The 21,996-nt window shown below is 33.1% G+C and overlaps 2 protein-coding genes across 3 annotated transcripts; one reads left to right on the forward strand and one right to left on the reverse strand.

The window, feature by feature from the left end:
- The first annotated feature begins 6,322 nt into the window (after positions 1-6,322).
- Positions 6,323-9,931, forward strand: LOC110101908 (receptor-like protein 7). Of its 2 annotated transcripts, XM_028697586.1 has the most exons (2): positions 6,652-6,929; positions 7,036-9,931. In XM_028697586.1, the coding sequence occupies exons 1-2, from the start codon at positions 6,802-6,804 to the stop codon at positions 9,791-9,793; spliced, it is 2,886 nt and encodes a 961-aa protein (XP_028553419.1). In that variant the 5' UTR covers positions 6,652-6,801; the 3' UTR covers positions 9,794-9,931. The 2 variants fall into 2 exon arrangements, with proteins under 2 accessions (XP_020685664.1, XP_028553419.1); XM_020830005.2 differs by having other exon boundaries at positions 6,323-9,931.
- Positions 9,932-13,701: 3,770 nt separating this feature from the next.
- LOC110101943 lies at positions 13,702-21,936 on the reverse strand. Its single transcript, XM_020830053.2, has 3 exons — positions 21,781-21,936; positions 19,999-20,112; positions 13,702-14,036 (listed from the first exon to the last, which is right to left on the reverse strand). The coding sequence occupies exons 1-3, from the start codon at positions 21,820-21,822 to the stop codon at positions 13,923-13,925; spliced, it is 270 nt and encodes an 89-aa protein (XP_020685712.1). The 5' UTR covers positions 21,823-21,936; the 3' UTR covers positions 13,702-13,922.
- Positions 21,937-21,996: the final 60 nt, after the last annotated feature.

A 21,996-nucleotide genomic window follows, 5' to 3' on the forward strand; every position in this document is an offset into this window, starting at 1 on the left:
AAAAATGATCGTAGGCCTTTACACTCAACACAATCCGGTTCAACCAAGGTTTGAAGTCGATTGCATTGAACACTAAGCCTCTCCTTTTGATCTATGTTGGATTTGATTTTCACAATCTTGATTAAAACTATAACATACAAAAAAGTTATATTATATAATATTACTAAAAATTAAAATATCATAACTTTTATATATTCTTATCAAATTAAAATTAATAAAATATAAAACAAAATCAGCAAAATTAGATGTGGAATAATGGTAGCATACCCTTGAGACGAGCAATTTTTTCAACTAGACCAACCAAAGAAAATAACTCTCTCACCTCACCTCTTTTTATTTTCTTCTTATTTTCTCTATTCTCCTTCTCTAGCTTGAGAAAACAAAAATGAAATGACTATTTGGATTATCGAAAGTGTATTAGGATTTTTTGAATAAATTATGTTAAGATTATTATTATAATTATGTGAATTATTTTGTTTTTAGATTGGTAATGATAAAGCTCCTGGGCTAGTTGGTTTTTTGGCAAAATTCTTCAAGGATTCTTGGAATATCATTAGACCCTCCGTTTCTAAGGCTATTATACACTTCTTTCTCATTACTTTCTTGTTGGTTAGAGCCAAGCATTTCTGATATAACTGTAATTTCTAAAGCCTTGCATTTCTTCTCTATGGTTGATTTTAGGCTCATTTTTGTATGTATTATGGCTTATAAAGTTATTACTAAGCTTTTGGCCAATCTATTAAAGAACGTTTTGAATTCTTTAATTCATCGGGATCAATCTACTTTCATCATGAACAGAGACGTAATTGTTAATATCATTCTTGCAAATGAAATCCTATGGGTTTTAATCATAACTCTGCTTCTAAAGTTTTTGTGTTAAGATTGATTTGGAGAAACTTTTAATAATGTGGATAGAATAATTCCTTATAACATAATGATTGCTCCGAAAGTCTTCTGTGATTAAATGGCTGATTCTCCCCCATTCACAAAAAATGAGCTAACATTTCTCATCTCATCTATGATGATGATCTACTTGTGTTTGGGAGGCTAATACCTAAACTATTTCTCAATTGCACTTAATTTTGTGATCCCTTAAGTTGTACATTGGGTTGTTAGCGAACTCAGTCAAATATGTTATTTGTTTATCTGAATCTATTAATTTTTCCGTGTAGGTTCAACTTTAAAATGTTCAAGGTTTTAGCCTTAAACCTCTACCTTGGAACTATTTGGGGATCCTCATCTCTGGTATCAAAACTAAGTAGTCTAATTGCTCTTTTTTCTTGGACAAAATTATGGGATGGCTTTTGAGTTGGTGGTAGAAATTGTTTTCCTTTGCTATTAGATTTTAACTTATTTGTGCCACCATCTAGAATTATATTTACTACTGGTTGATATATGTCACCCTTCTCAAGAAGGTCTGGAAGAAAATCACTAGCCTTATTAACATCTTTCGGTATATAAATGGTATCAACTATAAGTGTCACACCATTTCATTTTTCTTTATTGTTCTGCTAAAGATAGATATGATCTTGGCTTACCCTCTATTGACAATCTTCACACATCATTTAAAGTCAAAATCATTTGGAGATTCCACATTACTAACACTTCCTTTCAAATTGGTGTTGTAAAGCCTATGACTCCATTTGGGTTAAGCCTACAAACTCGTCCTCCTCTTTTTGTAAACTATTGCATGGCTATGCTTATAGGATGAAAAACACGTTGAACTTTAGGGTGGCTTCTAACTCTCACATTTTTTATCCTTAGATGAATGACGGTTTGCTTGTGGAGAAATATGGATATAATGTTATGAATTTTTTTCATTTCTCCCTCAGTTTTCTGAATAAAATCTTACTTAGTATACTAATAATCAGATCGCTTATTAGCATTTCTTTGCAAGATAGCAATTTGACCTATTGTTGGTTGGGAAAAGTTTTGTTATCAAATAAGCTTATTTTTTATAACATTCATCACGCTCTCCCTAAGCTGGTTTCACATAAATATATATAGTTTAAGGGAATGGCTATCAACTATGCATTCTTTACTTAGAAAATGATTAAAGGGGATCTTAAAATCACTAATATTCTTATTCAAAGAGGAATTAGTCTCAATGATACATGTTCTCTTTTTCTACTCTACAAATAAAGTTCATACTCATCTTTTCTTTGATTGCATTATATCTCTTTATATACATAAGCGCATTATACCCTATGGAGATTTCTTTCACATTGGCGGTACTATACAACATATTCTCAGTCACTCTAATATTTATCTCTGAATTTTAATAAAAATTATTTATAATCAATTAGAGGACCATTAAATGGTATTGCCAACAAACTTATAATTAAATTAAGTGTGGCCGAGATGAATCCAGTAATATCAAAAAATAAATAAATGATGTTGAATGAATATAATATTATCAACAAAGATTTGATATACTTAGCAATTGTCTAATGAATCCACCAACATCAATAACATCTTAGTATTTTAATCAAGAAGAGTGTCGAAATTAAATGATCTTAGTCAAAAATTAATCTTAATCAAACATCATTAAATATAATTAATTCGATAAACCAAACAAGTGCTCGATAAGAGATTTATGATATAATCGAACCAAAAGTCTCGATGTGAACATTATGATGAGCCAAGTCATCCAATTTTGATATTATTAAGATATTATGATGTCTAAACAAAATATTAATACAGAAAAGGAGTCAACACTGCTCATCTGATAAGTCATTAAGATAATAAATTTGTGCCTTAGAATATTTTAAACGACGACATAACATAAAAAAGATAAGCTGCACTAATTTTAATTATAATTAAGTGGTGATTAATTAATCATAAATATAATCTTAACCAAATAGATTAGTCATTAGTCAACAACAATTATTGATACTTTGGACTCGCATGCTCTAATAGTCTAATCTGACGTTCACCGAAGAAAATTCCAATGTGAACGCATTAAGTTAGAAGAAAAAGATTTTGGAGTCAAACTGTCAACCAATGAGATTCGTTTATTTCACTTACTGTCTAAATATCTTTTTTTTTTTTAATATAATTTAAGGTTTATCTTTTTTTAAAAATTTTGTGGATTTTGGTAGAGCAAATTATTGAATGTGTGAGCCTTTGAGCATATAAATTATCGAGCATGAATCTCAATATAAATTGAATGGGGAATTTTAAAATTGGGTTCTAAATTATTTAAATTTAGATTACAATAAATTTATATTTAAATTAATTGATCTTCCAAGACAAATCAAACAACATCAAAGAATATCATTTTCAATTATGTAATAAGAAAACATTTGTAATCAAAACTAACATTATGAAATAATTTTAATATAGTTAAGTCCCATTATTTTTTTTCTTCGAAAGTTTTACACATAAAAAATTGTATCTCCGATTTTTTTTTCTTCGTAAGTTTTACACATAAAAAATTGTAACTCCCATGCTTTATTTATTTATTTATTTATACGTGAGATCTTCATGTTAAGCGAGGACGTAAAACTCTCTCACTCTATGTTTACAAATTTTCTAGCACACAAGGCATATCACTGAATTTTTATATATTTAAATATCTAATATTTAAACATTTATATTTCATTATATAATACCTTAATGTCAAAATGATATCATAATAAATGCAAAAAAAAATTATTTTTCTTTTCACTTGAAATAAGTTAATGATAGTGATATTAAATATATTTTCAATATATAAATACATAGATATAAATATCCCTAAATAAAAATTTTGCACCAATGCATATCAATAAGTACTTTCTTAAGTAAAACTATGCATAGAAGATTTAAAAAGTTATATACACAATAATATATAACAAAATACACATAAAAATATACTAAAGCTCACCTTTTTTGCATGTGCTTAGCTTGCCTAATAAATTTTGAAGTCCACTTGTGACAATTAATAGGTGATAAATTAGCTTATTTGAACCTTTATGCCAAATTAATGATTTTTGTGCTAATATAATGGGCACAAATTAGGCTGAATTGATTTGAATTTAACTCAAATTAGGCGTATGTAAATATCATACATAATAGTATATATATATTTTTTTATTTAAGCTCAAATAAAAAATAATTTAATTGACTCGATTTTCTTTAGAGTAAAATGTATCGAAAAAATAGCTCAAAAGAAAATTTTAAACCAACAATAAATGACACATGATGATATACAAGTTTCACATTTCATGTATTTGATATGCTAAAAACTTATTTTGGGTTATGAAGTAAATAAGAAAAGTTTGATATCCCCAACATTCTACTTAAGCAAGGAGGGGAACTTAGCTTTAAAAAATCTTGATGAATTAGGATGCTTATATGATAATTGATACATCATTAAAATTAACTTAACCGGAAATGAATCTTTATACATATTTGATATGAAACCTTTATAATTAAATTTAGAATTATCTGAACTTTGATTTTAGCAAAATTATGGTCAAATTGAACATCATGATAAGACGAACTCCATCAACACAGAAAATGATATTATCTAACTCTAAAAGAGCCCAAATCAAAGCACTTGAAGCATGACTCAAAGCTTTGAAAAACTAATTGGATGACCAAATATTCTTCAAATATCACATACTTATATCCAAACTGAGCATTTTGACAAGACAAATCAAATAAGACTAAAAGTGGATGATTCAATCATCATTATGGCACTTAAATGATAGAAGAACATTCTAAGATCAAGGGAACCAATGCGAGATGTCTGATGAAGTATTTCAAATTTTTGTTATATTTATGGGACATGTTGCACTTCAAAATCATTTTGCGTCCAAATCAACAACTGAAGTCGGACTACAGTCCTCGGATCATCATAACCAAACTAAGATCCTCCAACCTTTGTTGCCCAATCACAATCCTAAGACCACAATCTTCTAGCCAGCACCTCTACTACGGTCCTTCTGCATTGTTGCTCGACCACAATCTTCTTTCCACCATTACCGAATTATAGTCCTCTGACAACCGAAGTTCAATTTATGTCTTTCAACCATCATCATCTAACTACGATCATCTAATCAGAGTCACCCAATTATGGTCGTCTGATGACCAACGCCCAAGTACCTTCCTATGACCATCATCATCTAACTACAAACACTTGATCAACATTATTGCATGAACACCCTAACACTCACTAACTTTATCATCCATTTTTTGTCAACAGCATCAATGCATATCATTGATGCCAACTCTGACTTTAAGGTTAGCACCAAAATTTATGTTGGACTTTTTTGATCTATGGTCTTAACTCCTCAAGGATAACAAACTAAGAGACAATAATCGACCTCTTAAAAATAACTCATTTTTCATAGTGCTCTTCCAACCTTCATCAAGAAATCTATTTTATATATTTTATGTTGCCTATGTTATTACGGAGAATGACGTCATTTGTAAGTAATAATGCATACTAGTAAAACCATTTCAACTAGGTCAAGTCCTATGATTTTTCCTTTTGAATTTTTCACATAAAAAATATAATCTCTCTTGTAAATTTTTATTTATTTGTATTTATGTTGGGTCTTCATATAATACTAAGACATTAAACAACTTTATCTTTATCTCCATGAACACTTAGACATGCAACAATAACAAACAATTTGATGAAAATGGACTTCCATGAGGTTTTAAGTTTTTCATTTTCCCTTTTTTCGTCTAATTAATCAAATTTTTTTATGAATTTGGCCATCTATCAGTCTATAACAACATTTTTAATTGTCATTTTCAGGTATTTTATAGTTAAAAATTTTATATTATTTGACATACTCATTTCGTTATAATATAAAATATTGCAATATTTTGCACCGTTATCATTAAAATCACTATAACTTTTGATCCCTTTGCGTCTCCATGCATTATTCTTCGCCATTAAGGGTTTTGGGACTTAGGACATCAATCTCATTGATGCACTCTTATATCAAGACCTTAAGTCGACTTCCTCTCTTTTCATCATCGTGAGTTTCAGAATTGCACATATCAGCGTCCCTGTCAATGGGCTTCCCCCCATCAAGATATCATCACAACTTCCTCTGATTTCTATATCATCGAGGATTTCAAAATTACGCGTGCCATCAATACTATCAATAGCCTTCTATATTGTGCACCAAAACTTCTGCACCATTTTGCATGAGTATGATAAATAAAATGGTAGATTAAATAAATAATTTTTATTTTAGATATTAAATATATGAATATGATAAATATAAATATACTTTTTAATTTTTTTTTTTTTTTATTTTACAGCGCGTAATGTTAAATTTTCTACCTAACTTTTTTGTTGGGAGAGGAGTTTAGAGTCAATCAAGTGGTCATTTCCATTTTCCACCGTTCTCTTTCTTTCCTCATTGGATCTCTTCGGAAACGCTTGAAACAATTTCATTCCCCTTTTTTTTTCCCTAATGCGAAAGTTCCAGGTCGGGGCATGCCCGCAGGTCGCAGCCATACCTCCGCCTCGATGATTTCCACTTACCTAACTCTTACCTCTCTGTTCCTTTACATCGCCTTCGTCTCTGGATGCCTCCCCGACGAGAGATCGGCGCTGCTACAACTAAAGAAGGGTTTCTCTTTCTCAAAGTTGGAATCTTGGCAGCCAAACACGAACTGCTGTCAATGGCGCGGCGTCCTTTGCGATGGTGGTTCGAGTAATGTCGTCCATCTCGACCTCAGCTCTCAGAACATATCGGGTAGTATTAATTCGAGCCTCTTCAATCTCTCTTCTTTACGTGTTCTGAACCTCGCCTTCAACCTGTTTTACGGGAATCCGATTCCAAGTTCTGGATGGGAAAAGCTTGGGAATCTCACACATCTGAATCTTTCAAACTCGGGATTCCAGGGGCAAGTACCCATCGGCATCTCTCGTCTCAACAATTTGGTTTCTTTGGATCTGTCTTCGTATGGAGATGCTGGTATGTCTTCATTGCTCGAGCTCAGAAACCCAGATTTCGAAACGCTTCTTCAAGGGATTAGTAATTTGAGGGTGCTTTATCTTGATGGTGTGAACATTTCTGCCAGTGGAGAGGAATGGTGTGGAGCTTTGGCTAGATCGACTCCCGAACTGCAAGAGCTGAGCTTGGAAGCCTGTTCACTCTCTGGCGGCATTGGAATTTCCTTATCCAAGCTCCCGTCTTTGTCCGTTATTGACCTTGAAGGGAACAGTTTGAACACCACTGTGCCTGATTTCTTCGTTAATTTTACTTCTTTATCTGTGCTTCGGCTAGGTTACTGCGGGCTTGAAGGTTTTTTCCCCAAAGACATATTTCAGCTGAAGAATTTGACGATTGTTGATGTCTCCATTAATCCAATGCTTTCCGGATCCCTCCCAGATTTCACCATGGAAAGCGCTCTGGAAAGTTTGGTGCTTTCTCACTCAAATTTTTCTGGGCTTTTACCTGATACCATTGGCAATCTCAAGTCTTTGAAAATACTAGATCTTTCAAACTGTCATTTCTATGGGAAAATACCATATTCAATTTGGAACTTGACTCAGCTCATGAGGTTGGACCTCTCCTCCAATAATTTGACTGGTCTGATTCCATCTTTCCAGTCACCTTCATCAGTTGTTGAGATAATAATAGCACAAAATCAAATATCAGGCCCAACTCCTACAGCTTATGAAGCTAGAGGTTTTCAAAAACTTACAGAATTTGTTCTGCATAGTAACTCGCTTTCCGGACCAATCCCTGAAACTCTTTTTAATCTACCTCAATTGCAGACATTGCTGCTTTGGCAGAACCATCTCTCTGGCCAACTACCTGAGTTTTCTGAGGCTTCTTTGTTGAATAATATTGATCTCAGCAATAATCAGCTCCAAGGAAAGATCCCAATGTCACTTTTTCGGGTGTCCGGACTTAAAATTCTCTCACTTGCGAATAATTACTTCACTGGATTTTTCCAGCTGAACTCCATCTTGGTTCTCAAGAACCTGTCATATCTTGATTTATCTGATAGTGGATTGTCCTGTCTTGAAGAAGATGACAGCTCTTCCTTTTCTTCGTTTCCCAAGATAGCCACCTTGAAATTGGTAGGATGCAATCTAACCAAGATACCACTTTTCTTGATGTTCCAAGATCAAATTACCGCACTGGATCTTTCCAACAACAGTATTACTGGTAATATACCCAGATGGATTTGGAGTGTTGGGAAAGGAAACCTCATTAACTTGAATCTCTCTTGCAACTTTTTCACTTCTGTTGAAGGGCCTTCTTTTAATTTCTCCATAGCTTCTTCAATGGTGCTTGATCTTCACTCAAACAAGCTTCAAGGACCAATTCCTCTTCCCCCGCCTAATCCCATTGTTCTTGATTACTCAGATAACAAATTCTCATCTTCCATCCCTAACAACCTTTCCTTATACTTGAACTTCACTTTGTTTCTATCCCTTGCAAGAAACAATCTCAGTGGAGAAATCCCCTATTCACTCTGCAATGCAACTTTTCTCTCTGTTCTTGACTTATCCAACAATGGCTTAACTGGTGCAATTCCACCATGTCTTATGGGAAATGGAATGGACCTGAATGTTCTAAATCTTAGAATGAACCAGCTTCAAGGATCTATCCCTCAACAAATTAGAGAAAAATGTAATTTTCAGACTATAAATCTCAATGGCAATCGCTTAGAGGGTCGTCTTCCTCGTTCTCTTGTCAATTGTCATTCACTTGAAGTTCTAGACCTGGGGAACAATGAATTAACAGACACATTTCCTAATTGGTTGGGAAATATTTCTTCGCTTCTTATCCTGATACTACGATCCAATAAACTCTATGGACCAGTCAGCCTTCCAACAAATATTCATGGAAAAAATTTCAGCTTTCAAGAGCTACAAATCTTTGACATCTCATCTAATAACTTCAGTGGTAATTTATGTGCAGAATGTTTTTGCAATTTTAAGGCAATGATGAGTAGTAACAAAGATTCAGTGCAGTCAGCTGTTGGCTTTTACTATTTCAAGTTCAACACAAACTACTATCATGATATGATAACTATCACGATCAAAGGATTTCAGATGAACTTGCAAAAGATTCTGAATATCTACAAATCCATCGATTTCTCAAACAATAATTTCGATGGAGAGATCCCTGCATCGATTGGAAACCTTGATTCTCTGTATTTACTCAACTTATCAAGAAATGCTTTAAAAGGTCCAATTCCTCGTCAGCTCGGTTATCTGACACAACTCGAATCGCTCGATCTCTCCGAAAACCATCTTGATGGTGAAATCCCTATGGAACTGACTAATTTAACATTCCTTTCTGTTTTGAATCTTGCCTACAACAACCTAGTTGGAACAATTCCTGAAGGCGGCCAGTTTCCAACTTTCTCAAACGCTTCATTTGAAGGAAATGAGGATTTATGTGGAAATCCTCTAACAATTCCGTGCAGAAAACCAAATGCAGAATCTCCTTCAGCATCAAATAAACCAGTTAGTAGAGTTTCAACTGAACCCAGCTGGGAATACATATTTACAGGTATGGGATTTGGAGGAGGTTTAGCCATGCTTATTGGATCATTAATGGTGTGGGAAGAAGGAAGAAAATGGCATTATAACTGGATTGATGATATGCTAGAGACCCTTGCTCCATTTTCCAGGCTTCGAAATACCTGTGGAGATGGTAGAGTTAGTGATGTGGAAGGAAGGGAAGATGGCTATGAGGAGATGATTGATGCAGGAACAAGAAGAAAATTTTGTGTTTACTGTACAAAGTTAGTTTTCTTTGAAGATGTAATGAAAATACAATATATAAGCTGTGAATGTCACTTAGATGAGAGGTAACAAGTCTTTTTCTAGCAATTTGTACATAGTTGTGTTATAGAAGAAATAAATCTGGGCCCTTAAATATATCAAAGAGTTAGTGCAAGGAAGAAAAGAATCATTGTTTTTTGCCATTTCTAACTATTTGTGAGCTTTGCATATGATGTTTTTTGTGTTATTCTTTATCTATGAAGCATTGCTTATAATTTATTTTCATATGAAGCTGCTTGTATTTGTAGTTTTGTCAGAGTTTCAAATTTAGATGGTGATTGGATTTGAATGCTTGGCATACAATATTATCCTTCTATATGTTCAGTAAAATTTATAATAGTAGATTAGGTTTACCTGTGCATTAACCTGTAACTCTCCAATTAGGGGTGTAAGAGTGAAGTTGACTCATAAGCCAACTTAGGCTTGACTCAATAAATGGCTCATGAACCGAACTCGATGAGCTAACAAGCTAAGCATAAGCCAATCCTGGCTCAATTTGTCAACTTGTGAGCTGGCTTGCTTAAATAATCTTAATATAAAATACACTTAGCTATCTAAAAATTCAAAATATTTAGTATAAAGTTGTGCTTAAGTGGAGGATTTCGTCATCAGCAAGTTCGTTAACAAAGCTCTAGACTGATGATCCCTCGCCACTGACCTAATGCAAGTCCGGAGGGTTTAAGTCACCAGCATATTCTCCTTCACCAAGCTTGCCAAAACAAGAAGCAGAGGCCCGAAGGTATACAAGTTTTCTGATAAGTCAATGAAGGCAAATCAGGCAATCATTCATCAAGTCCGTCACAGAAAACTTAGGATAGGAGCAAAAATCCCAAAATTCAAATTGGATCCGCATCAAGTCAAAAGAGACAAATTCAACAAGATTATATATCTTTTTTATTTCAAGTATTTTTTTATTATTTATCATTTAATTTTTTATTTATTCATCTTGAATAAAAATGATATTTTTAATTTTATACCAAATGAGCAAGCATATGAACAAACTCAAACTCTTAGATTAAACTCGAGCACGATCTTAAACTCATTTAACTAATCAAAATCATGTTCGAATCGAGGGTGGCTCAACCTCAACTCAACTCATTTGCGCCTCTATCTCCAAAGGTTTTGGTTCAAATGTCTTGAGCAATTTAGTCAAGTTCTTAAATTGGAATTCCATGAAGACTTTGAGTTAGAATATTGAACTTTCACAAGAGAGAAGAATAAAAGTGGATTATAAAAACAAGCACAGCTTGGGTCCTATGCTTCAATTTAGAATTTTCTGCTCAATTTATATATAATTTATTATGTTGCATTAGGTTTTAGTTTATTATATAACATTAGAATTTTAATTTATCTATTTACTCATAACCCATTATAATCTTCAAAGTATTACAAAAATACCGAAGTAGCAGACTGAAATATTTTTGGATCTTTGCTTCAGCTACAAGTTATGCTTGTAGGAAACGGCAGCTGGCGGAGACTGAGAAGTGGACCTATCCACCTGCGGTTAACAACCAAACTCCAGTTGACTTTCTGCCAACTACAAAAATTTTACTCCAACGCAGCTAGCCTTGGTTTGGAGATATTATAACGTGCGGTCACCGGATCGTTCGGAAATGAACTAGAATGTGTCACATTATTCTGTACACAGTGGTACACGTCACCAGTACACAACAAAATGATGATGTGGCGTGTTCTTATTCGTCTCTGGATGGCGTCCAATTACCGCACCTAATAATTTGTCTGTTGTTTGAGATGACTTTCTTACTATTTATGAAGCAATTTTATTGTATAAAACTTTTAGCTGAATAAATTTTTTATACTAAAAAATTATTTTATAAAGCGGAAAAAAGCATCCCAAACTTTATGTCTCATAGTATGAATAATTGAAGAAATATCACCGGTATTTTTTTTTCTTTTTTGAGATATGTATGAAAGTTCATTTCATTTGAAGTTACCTTAGATGAGAGATTATTATATTTACCAAATCCTCAATGGACTAAGGCATTCGAGATAAATATGAATTAGTTTAAATTTGAATATTATTAGACCTAAGTTCGAACCAAGCTTCACCAACGTCAGTTTGGTAAGGAGAGGTGGCTTGTGAAAAGTAAAGGAATTCATGACAAGAGCTTGTTGAGAGCATCGACGAGGAGAGAATATTTTGTGCAGATACCGGATGGGAGAACCATCCAGTACCGATCGGTACTGAGCACGATACCAACGCTCGGTACCGAGTGCGGTACACTTTTTAGGTGACATGACGCATTTTTATTGGCCTCTGGACAAAATCCGGACTCCGCACAAAATAATTTATCGTGAGAGCGAAGATGTGTGAGGGGGAAGTAAATTTTACAACATAAGCAATGATGTGAAAAAAAAAAAACAAGGATTTCGCAATAGGATCTCATTGAGGGTATTGAAGGAAGAAGAAATGTGTGAAGGAAAAAAAAAAGGTATTTTGTTACAAAAAGGTGCTAAGGATTGCATTGTTGGGACAAGCGGCTTGTAAAGGAGAAGGGTGAAAGAGTATTTCACAACCAACATAAACTTTTGTTTAAAGAAGGTTCAAAAGTTCATTTAAATCCGAAATAAAATTTAAATTTGAACCAATTTCATTGGCGACAGGCTTCACTAATCAGTCTGCATTTACAAAAGGAATAATTTATTTAAAATAAATTTTAAACATATTTCTCTAAAAAAAATAAATTCTAAAACGATTCTTCTAATTATACATATTTTGAGGACTAGAAAAGATAAATTTACTTAATACTAAATCCATAGGCCTTCGGCGGGGCCATGCGGCTTCGAGTAATTATTACGTCCGAACAAAAAATTGAAAATCCGGACGTATACCGAGCAATATTAAGTTTCAGATGATGTGGCGCGTGATTATTGGTCTCTAGACGTGTCAGGTGACCTGACTTAATAATTGACATGCAGCTTTAGACATCAATATAAACCTCCCTTCACAAATAATAGTTATTTAAAATTTGATACTACTTATTTGACCAAACTCAAATAACTCCGATGAAACTAAGAGAAAATTATTTTTGAGACTTTGATTAATCAAGATTTCATTTGGAACTGTTTCGTAATACAATTTTTTTAGTAAAAAACTAAAAAAAATTTCTAAAATTATATTGTAATAAGCAAGGAAAAAAAACTAATACAAACTAAGCTTCAAATTTTGTTTGGAACTATTTTCTTTATGTTTTAAAGTAATTTTATACTAAAAGAAATAACTTTAAAAAACAATAAAAAAATGTCTCAAACAAAACCTAAAACATCATGAATTTAAAACTTATATATGAGGCATGTTTAAGTTCAAATTAAAAAAAAGGGAAGATTTAGAATGGAATCGCTTAATCAAAATTAGTTGAAATAAATTTTTAATTTTTAACTTTTCTTAACAGAACTATAATACATAAATAATCAATTAACTTTAATATCATACTAATCTCAAAATAAAGTTAAAATTTTTTAAATTCATCCTAACTAAATTTTAATAAGATGTTATCATCCAAATCTATTTCATATATACTTTATGAACACTTACACTTGCATCAATATGAGTATCTATCATCCTTATATCTACTTTAAAATAATGTAATACAAGCTTAATCAATTAACAGCTATAATATTATAATCATATTAAAACAAATATAATAACTAAAAACATTCATCTTAGTAAGTTTATATCAAAATATTCTGACTCAAAAAAAAAAATCAATAAAACTACGTCCATAGAGACAAAATTGCAAACTTGATTCTGTGCGTTGAATATGACCTCATTTGGGACGATTTTTTTACTGCTTCTTAAAACAACTTTTTATTATAAAAAAATAATTTTTTTTAAATTTAAAAACTGTTTTAAAAAAGCAAAAAAAAACCATCCGAAACGAAGCCTAAGTATCATATTTGAAGAGAAAAAAAAAAAATTAATAAACGAACTCTGTAATTTCAGAGGATATAGAAATTCCTTCTTAGGCATTTGATGAGATACAAAGGAAAGAAAAATCTACAGGATTTAGTAAGCAGGTATATTATAAATTACATGAAAGAAATTCAGCAGCTGAACAATTAAAGGTGAGATATCTAAATACCAGAGAGATGAGAAAACCAAAAAATATTGTATATTTAAGATGATCGAGAGCTCTTCTTAAGATCTATCATCTCTATCGTTTCCAGAGGATGAAGGCTCAGCTGTAGAATCTGGAAAGGATGGAGATGGCAATGGTTCTTTCTTCAGAGAGGTTTGCATCCCTGAAACTTCCTGAAAAAGAATTAATTTCATATTTTAGTTCAACAGAAGTTTAATAAGTGATGATATTGTGTTTTTATACTGGGAAAATAATTTAGAAAAAAAAAAAAAAGTAGATCACTAATTTGGTAGAGTGATGCAGAGACAGAGAGACCTAAAAGCAGCTTATGAATATTGATCCATACCATTTGCAGAGTCAAAATAGGTTTTCATATCGGATTCAGGTCCAACTCAAAACTAACCCGCGTTCAACTACCACAACCAGAACCTGACCCGATTAGGCAAACGCATCAAGAATTTAGACCCATATCCAACCCGCCAGGTTTCCGAGTTGAGCCAACCCAACCCGCCAGCTAACCCGGGTACCGAGCAGGGCAACAAGCCAGCGATGGCGACTGCAAGGTTTGCGACGTGAGAGCTAGAGAGGGGTGCGAGCACGGGTGCGGCCAACAACCGTGCAAGGTGCAAGCGCGCTTGCTTGATGCGAGCGTAGCATGGTTGGGTGCGACATGGGTGCTAGTGGTCGCATGGGTTGGGTGCGACGTGAGCTCAGTTAAGTGCAGGGTGCGAGTGTTGTGCGACGTACGGAATCAAGAAAAGAATAAGAGAGAACAACCAACCATCACCCACCTGGGTTGCATTCAAGTCACCTTGGGTTTTCGAGTCAATCCGAACCCGGCCAGATTTTATAAATAGGTCAAAATCTTGAACCCAAACTCAGCCCGATTGGCAAACGGGTTAACTCAAACTCAGAATTTTCCGAATCGGGCTTCGGGTCTGATCAAATATTAGCATCCCTACATACCATTGAGAAATGCTTCGAAGACCCATGGAAACTAAAGCGACTTGTGCGTTTATGTTCGACTAAGGTTTTTTGTTCAAACTTCGTTGACCAATAACTTCGATTGATTAAACATTTTTCTAATAACAATTAACAGAAACAAGCATTTCTAAAAGACTACTCTGTCAATGGCAGACAGATAAAAGAGACCTTGTTGACCAAGACACTTAAGCATCATATTTTATATTTAGAAGAAAATGTTTATGCTTCTTTTACACAAACGGTGCCACTCGGAATCTTCTTCTCTATATCTTTCATAATATAATTGTCAATAGTCCTGTTTCATAGTTTTAGCTTATCATTCTGGTTTTAGAACTTCAACTTCTGCGTCTATTGTTGTTAAGCCAAATGAATTTTTGTTGAAGATATATTAAAGGTGAATCTGATATATTCTTTGTTAACGATGAAGACATCAGAAAACATGAGGAAGTATTTTGATATTAATATTTAAAAACAAAGATAATATTTAAGGTTATGCTAACTATAGAGGAATCAAACTTGTAAGTAAAACAATATACTTTTTGTGAGAAATTGATGTAATTTCTGAGAGAAATTAATGAAATATAAGCTTCAGAAATTACATCAATTTCTGAGAATCATTTTGTTTCATGCCAAAATAAATGTATTATGAAAATATTGTTTTGTGTTAAGAAATCATTGGAGAAGTATAAAGAACAAAGTAAAGATGTCAATAAAGGTATTGGTTCAACTTTAATATATCAAATTGGAAGGGCCAAAATGAAGCATATATTACGTGAAAACACGAAAGGCGATACAAATATCTCGACTTGATTGAGTTTTGCGTTACTGATGCCTATTGGATCGAATACACATCATAACGTACATCATATTATCCTGTTGCGTTTTAGTGGAACAATGTACATGCAACATCCATCTTCTCATAACTTTGGACAATCATTAATGCTTCGTTTGGGATAGCATTTTTATTGTTTTCTAAAACGGTTTCTAATAAAAAAAAATTAATTCAAGAAATTTTTATATTAGAAAGCTGTTTTAGAAAGCAGCAAAAAAATTGTCCCAAATGAAACCTAAGGCTAAAGCTGCACCCTTTTTCTAATGGAGTAATTTCATGCGTTCAGAGTTTTTGCATTCTAAATTACTACTAAGAGCCATGATTTTTATGCCAAACATAAAGCCAATTTTACTTGTATCCAAATTTTAAAATGTAGAGGGCAACCAATCCTTTATGAAAACAATCATCTTTATATCATTTCCAACCATTCATATATCATCAATATATAATGACATGATAAAAAAAAACTTCCATTAAACCATTATACATACATGTAATGATCCACTTTCACTGTTTCAAAACTTATAAAGGTAATGGCCACGTAAATCTAAGACTCAATTGCTTAGAATATTGCTAATAAAATGTTTAAGATTGCAAACTTGGTGTTCATGTCCATTGGTCATAAAGCCAATAAGTTTATTCATATAATTTTTTCATCCAACTCTCCATTAAAAAATGCTATATTGACGTCCATATGAAAAAATCGAGATCTAAATATGCAACTAATGCTAAATTAAATGAATTGAAGCAATTCTCTCCCCCGGGAAGAATGTATCCTCATAGTCTATACCATCTTCTTGTTTATAACATTTCACCACTAGATGTGCTTAGTATTTGATGATCATGTTATTCCCTTTGTGCTTAATTTTTACGATCCCCTTGTTTTCAATGATATTTCGACATGGTTGGAGATCAATCAAGTTCTAAAATTGATTTTTTGTCATAAGGCTCATTTCATCCTGCATAACATTCATTCAATTTTCACAAGCTCATGAGGTAAGAGCTTCTTCTTAAGATCTAAAGAAACACACATAAGTCTTACGTCATCAATTTTGAAATAAAAATGTGGAATTATTAAACATTGACTTCTTTGCACGTCAAGATTTTTTTTAGTCATCAAATGATGTAATACTCCCACAAAGAAAGTGCTCCTCTTCATTATCATTAGGGATTTAAGGATGGTTATTTAAATCCCCAATCTAGCAAAATGATGCTAAATTTTCTTCAAAGCAATTGACCCGTATAAATAAAGATCCTCCTAATTTCCAAAAATGATCCTCAAGGAATTTGATGCATTCAATAGCTTTCATTTTATGTTTATTATGTTTATTTTTGAAAACTATTGTAATTTGTATTTTTATTTATGATTTATTTTTGTTTACCCAATGATGGAAGGCAACCAATGATCATGAGTAGGTTAGGTGCTCTTAAGTCATGCCATTCCTTTTGGTTGCTAGTTTTCTTTGGTTCTTTGGATATTCATCTTTGGGCTGTTTTATCTATTAGTGGGCTTGGCCCATTACCCCCCTTTGTTGTTTGGTGTTTGGTGTTTGGAGTTCTCAGCATTGGGATTTTTTTTGTTGTTGTTGTGCCTCCTTGGTAGCTGATCAAGCTGCTGGATGCTTGGGTTCTTGGGCTGGCCGAACCTTTTCCTTGGTTTATTTTAGGATTCTGGCTGTTCTGATTCTTCCTGGCTGTTGGGCTGCTTTCCTTTCGGTTCTTGGGCTGGCCGTGCCTTTTTCCCTAGGTTTTCTCCCTCTGTTTTGGTTGGCTGTTTTGGGCGGCTGCTTTATGAGATTGCTAGTTTCCTTTCCCTATTAATAGGGGTTGTTGGTTATTGTTGGAGGGAGTTGTTGAACCTTATTTGTCTCTGAGGGTTTTCTTTCAAAGCTTGAGAGCATCTTTTTCTCTACTTATTTCTTCTTCTAAGTCTTCTACCTAGTTCTTCTCTCCTCAAGTTACCCTTCCATTGTATCCTTCTTCTACAAGTGAGATTGGTGTTGTTGGTCAGTTTGTTGGTATTTGTCGTAGGAGTTGCGACGGGTGTTGGATCTGGATTGTTGTGGTGGACCTCTGGTTTGAATGTTCTTAGAGCACCTTATTTTCCTATTTTATCGTTTCATATGAGGTGATTACTTGTTGGTTGTTCTGAGGGTATTTCTCTTTAATTTAAGTTTTGTTGTTTCTTAAAGCTATTTAAGTCTTTGCATCTTGTTGAATTTTGTCAGTGGTTTGTTCACTTAGATTTGGATTGAGTTGTGTTCTGTTTCTCTTAAGTGTTCTCCTTTGGTTTTAAGTTCTTGATCAAGTTCAAACATGCACATGCAATCGTGAGAGTGTAATACATCCATTACATACCCTTTTAAGTTTTCAGTATATCTTATAACGAAATGCTTAATTTCCTTTGTGACTAATTTTTCAGATTCATGAAAGGTGTTCTGAACATATCCAACATATTCCAAAAGCCATGAGCTATCTAAATTAGGTTTACGTGTAAATTACTCATAGAGACCAATTTTGAGGGACCATAATTAAGCATGTAGGCAGCAGTAGAAAGTGCGTCCCCAAACAATTCTATTGGATGATTTGTTTGCATAAACATCTCGACTTAACAATAAAAGGAGAGGATAATTCCCTGAGGAATTGAGCATCCCTTGATACCGATTCAATCATGCCCACATGTAAGTGTAATCCATCCATTACATACGCATACAAGTTTTCAAGATAGCCTAACAAAGAACTGATTAATTGCCTTTGGGTCTAATTTTTTAAATTTTTGAAAGGTTTTATGAACTTAATCAGTAGATTTGTAAAGCCTTGAACTATCTAACTTAGTTTTATGCACAATTTATAACACATACGAAGTGAAGGGACTTGATTTTAAGTGAAATTATAGAGTAGAGAGAATCAATTTTGAGGAAACACAATTTAATAGCATGAATAAATTTAGCGTTTCATTTAATGGAATTTATCATTCATAAGTATGCATACAAAAGAAGTTAAAATAATAAAACTAATTTGAATAAACCATCTACCAAAATATTATGTCCATATAAAGGTCAATCAAAATGAAAAAAAAAAATAATTGATCATTATTCATCATAAAAGAAAATCTAAGACCAAAAAGTGCACTAACATAGAGTAGAAAATATATAAGGCCAAGTGCATGAAGCAGCAACATTAAATCAGATTGCATCTATGAACTAACTCCTAACAAAAGTCAAGAGGGAGAGCAAGGGATTAGTTCGACCAGATTGCGACTAATTTAAGGCTTTTACAAAATTTCTTTTAGGTGGCTAAATAAAGCGAATAAGACAGAGACGATGTCAAAGGGAGAAGGGAGAAGAGGTGCAAGCCTAAAAGCATGAGATAGATCACTTGTGTGGATTAATTTGTACTTGGAAATTTAGTCAGAGAAATTCTTCTCTTTTCTCTTTTGATTCCTCTAAAATTTGGTAAGCTCATTACTTTTGGTTAAAGAATATTTGAAATATGCTTTTGAACTCCATATATATTCAATAGTGGATCATTTGTGCCTCCACATCTCATGGATGTAGGTCATTATTGATCGAATTACATAATTTGACTTTCTTATTTTTGTAGTAATTTCATTGTTCTCTATTATAGTTGTAATAATTTATTTGTCCAGTGGTACGAATGCTTTCTTTGGTGTTTCCAAAGGGAGCATTTTGAGAGCTTTGACTCAACACTTATAGTATAGACATGATGTTCACATAAATTTTCTCAAGGAGCGTGTTTCATTCAAAAACTCAAAGAGAGATTTTCATGCTCTATGCTTCAACAGTATAATATGGATTTTCAATCTGTGAAGAATTTTGTTTTTAGTAAATGAAAGAGCTTGGCATCAAATATGAAACAATAAAGAGTTTCTTGGTCATGCAATAGTCAATTTTCTCTAACTAGAACATATATCAAACCAAATAGGAGTTTATTGTGTGATAGGTGTCATCTCTTAATTCCTCAATAGATATCATAGTGATCTGGATAATGCTGCTACTTTGATTCGTTGTATATGTTTTCCTAAAACAATAGCAACAGATGCTGAACGGTTGCATAATTTCAAGCATTTTAGTATTTCCTTCAAATCAAATGGTTTTGGATCAATATTTTCATTTTTTTACACTACTTTCTGTTTTCCACCCTACCTATATTTTGGATAAATCTTATCAGAAGTATCAAAGTATGAAAGAATTATCATGAAATTGCCTTACAGTTGTGTAATATGAAATTTTAGCCCTCTTAATTTTGAAGTAACCCTTTTGCACACTGTTAATAACACAAAAAATAAATAAACTCACCTTCATTAAGTGCAACCTTAAATCAGTAGGCCGAACACCATGCCCAATACATACCATAACAAACTGTGAATATTGATACAAGACATCAGCAGCTGCTTGCTTTCTCTGCTCAGCCTAGAATAAGGTGAAACTGTGCGCAATCAGTCAATTCATTATGCAAATTAACAAATTGAAATAACAAGAAGAACATGACATAAATCAACAGTATCACACAATTAAGGATTCTAGAAATTTCAAAAAATTGGGAGGACATTAGCTAGGATCAAACTCCTTGCAAGATTTAGGCTTCGTTTGGGACAATTTTTTTATCGCTAGCTTGATTTTATCTAAAAGTCGTCCTAAACGAAGCCTCAGTCACAGAAAAAAATAAATAAATTATATCACCTTCACTTAATCGTGAATCTTTGCTAGCTTGATTTTATCTAAATCTAACCTAGAATTTCTATTGCAAAATAATAATGATAAAATTGAAGTTCTTCCATTCTAGTTGGAGTTATATTTAGCATAAAACAACCAAAGAACAACTCAAGGTGCCAAAACCCCAAGCAGTGAGCTTCTCAAACATCTTCATGGACCACCAAGCATTTTCTTAACTGCAAATAACAATCTTTAAGTCCTTGCCATGTTAAAAATGGAAAATAAATCGATAGTGTATTACAAGAGAGAAAAGTTGAAAAAGAGGAAAAGATGAGAAATTGAAATATACAGGAAGAAAACGCAACTTGCTGTCCAACAACTATCATCTCAATGTTGTCACCATTCTTCCATACTCCATTAACTATAATATTACACCATGGCAGACGAGCAAAACAAAGAAAGGGAAGATCTAATTATATTTCTCAGTGAACCAGTCCAGGCATTGTGATAGTTAAAATAATAGCAATATATGTTATGAGGTGTAAATAGGGTAATAACGCTCTCAGTGGAATTTTCTTACCTGATTTTTTCCCATTTTAAAATGTTGGAGACATATTACATGTATAGAAAAAGATGAAGAACTTGCTTGTGAATTCAAAGATAAAAAATGAAGCCTTTGAAGGTAGGTTGCAGGGGTTGTTTGGGTTATGGATTCTTGGATCGTAACCAGAAACTACAGCAGTAGGATCTTACTCATAAGATTATACTATAGTATAATTGATTGCTCAAAAAATTACAAAGATCAGACCAAAACTCTATTTAACTTTAGCAATTCAGCTAAGAAGTATGTACAAAACTGTGATTCTATCGTATATTGGAAGCATTAGGTATTACAAAACTCAATCGTCACATGGCTTTGTTCATTTCTAGAATGACTAAGCGGGTTCTCTTTTTCAATTCAAGATGAAAAAAATGCAGGCCGAAGATCTATCCAAACAAGAAAAGAAACTCAGATTTAAATACATATATATCAAAATAGAAACATCAGAAAAAGATATATGGTACGAATGAGACGATAAAAGGGCACCGGAATACAAAAATGACTATCGCTTCAGTCTTCACCGTTCTGCGAACGGGATGGCAATAGCATCCAAATCTAGCAAGTCCCAACACAAACTATAAACGGGTAATGCTAATCCATGCAACAGATGGAAATGGGGTAGAATAGTTCTTAGGGCAGCGATTTCCATAAAAAAAATAAAAACTTTATGAAGATGAAATTCCACAGCAATCCAAGTAGGTACAGATCCTAACCCTAGAAACAATTTTGATCAAGGATTTGAGACACGGATTCTTGGAATCCATAAAAAAGGAAAAAAATAAAAGGGATCAGAAGGAAAACTAGATTTCGAGAAGCAAATTTACCTCGTACTCATCCTCCAAAATCAGCCTTGAGGTTCTTGCCATCCTGCCTCCGAACTCCGAAGCCCCCAGCAAATACTTCAACTTTTTCTAGTTTATCGATTTTCTTTTAACGACTATAAGATTTCTGTGAAAAAAATGATTTTTTTTTTTTTTTTTTAATTTATGTACTAAAAATTTATTTTTTACAATAGCTTTTAAGAAATTATTTTACCTGGA

The sequence above is a fragment of the Dendrobium catenatum genome, unplaced genomic scaffold (genome assembly GCF_001605985.2).
Source record: "Dendrobium catenatum unplaced genomic scaffold, ASM160598v2 fragScaff_scaffold_974, whole genome shotgun sequence".
Taxonomy (NCBI): Eukaryota; Viridiplantae; Streptophyta; class Magnoliopsida; order Asparagales; family Orchidaceae; genus Dendrobium; species Dendrobium catenatum.

Bases quoted from the DNA above. Each gene is read 5' to 3' on its own strand.
- LOC110101943 (XM_020830053.2), bottom strand. From the start codon at position 21,822: ATGGCAAGAACCTCAAGGCTGATTTTGGAGGATGAGTACGAG. The intron at 20,113-21,780 runs GTAAATTTGCTT...ACCTTATTCTAG, and splicing joins TTTTGGAGGATGAGTACGAG to GCTGAGCAGAGAAAGCAAGC. The intron at 14,037-19,998 runs GTGAGTTTATTT...ATTCTTTTTCAG, and splicing joins TAAGGTTGCACTTAATGAAG to GAAGTTTCAGGGATGCAAAC.
- LOC110101908 (XM_020830005.2), top strand. From the start codon at position 6,446: ATGCCCGCAGGTCGCAGCCATACCTCCGCCTCGATGATTTCCACTTAC.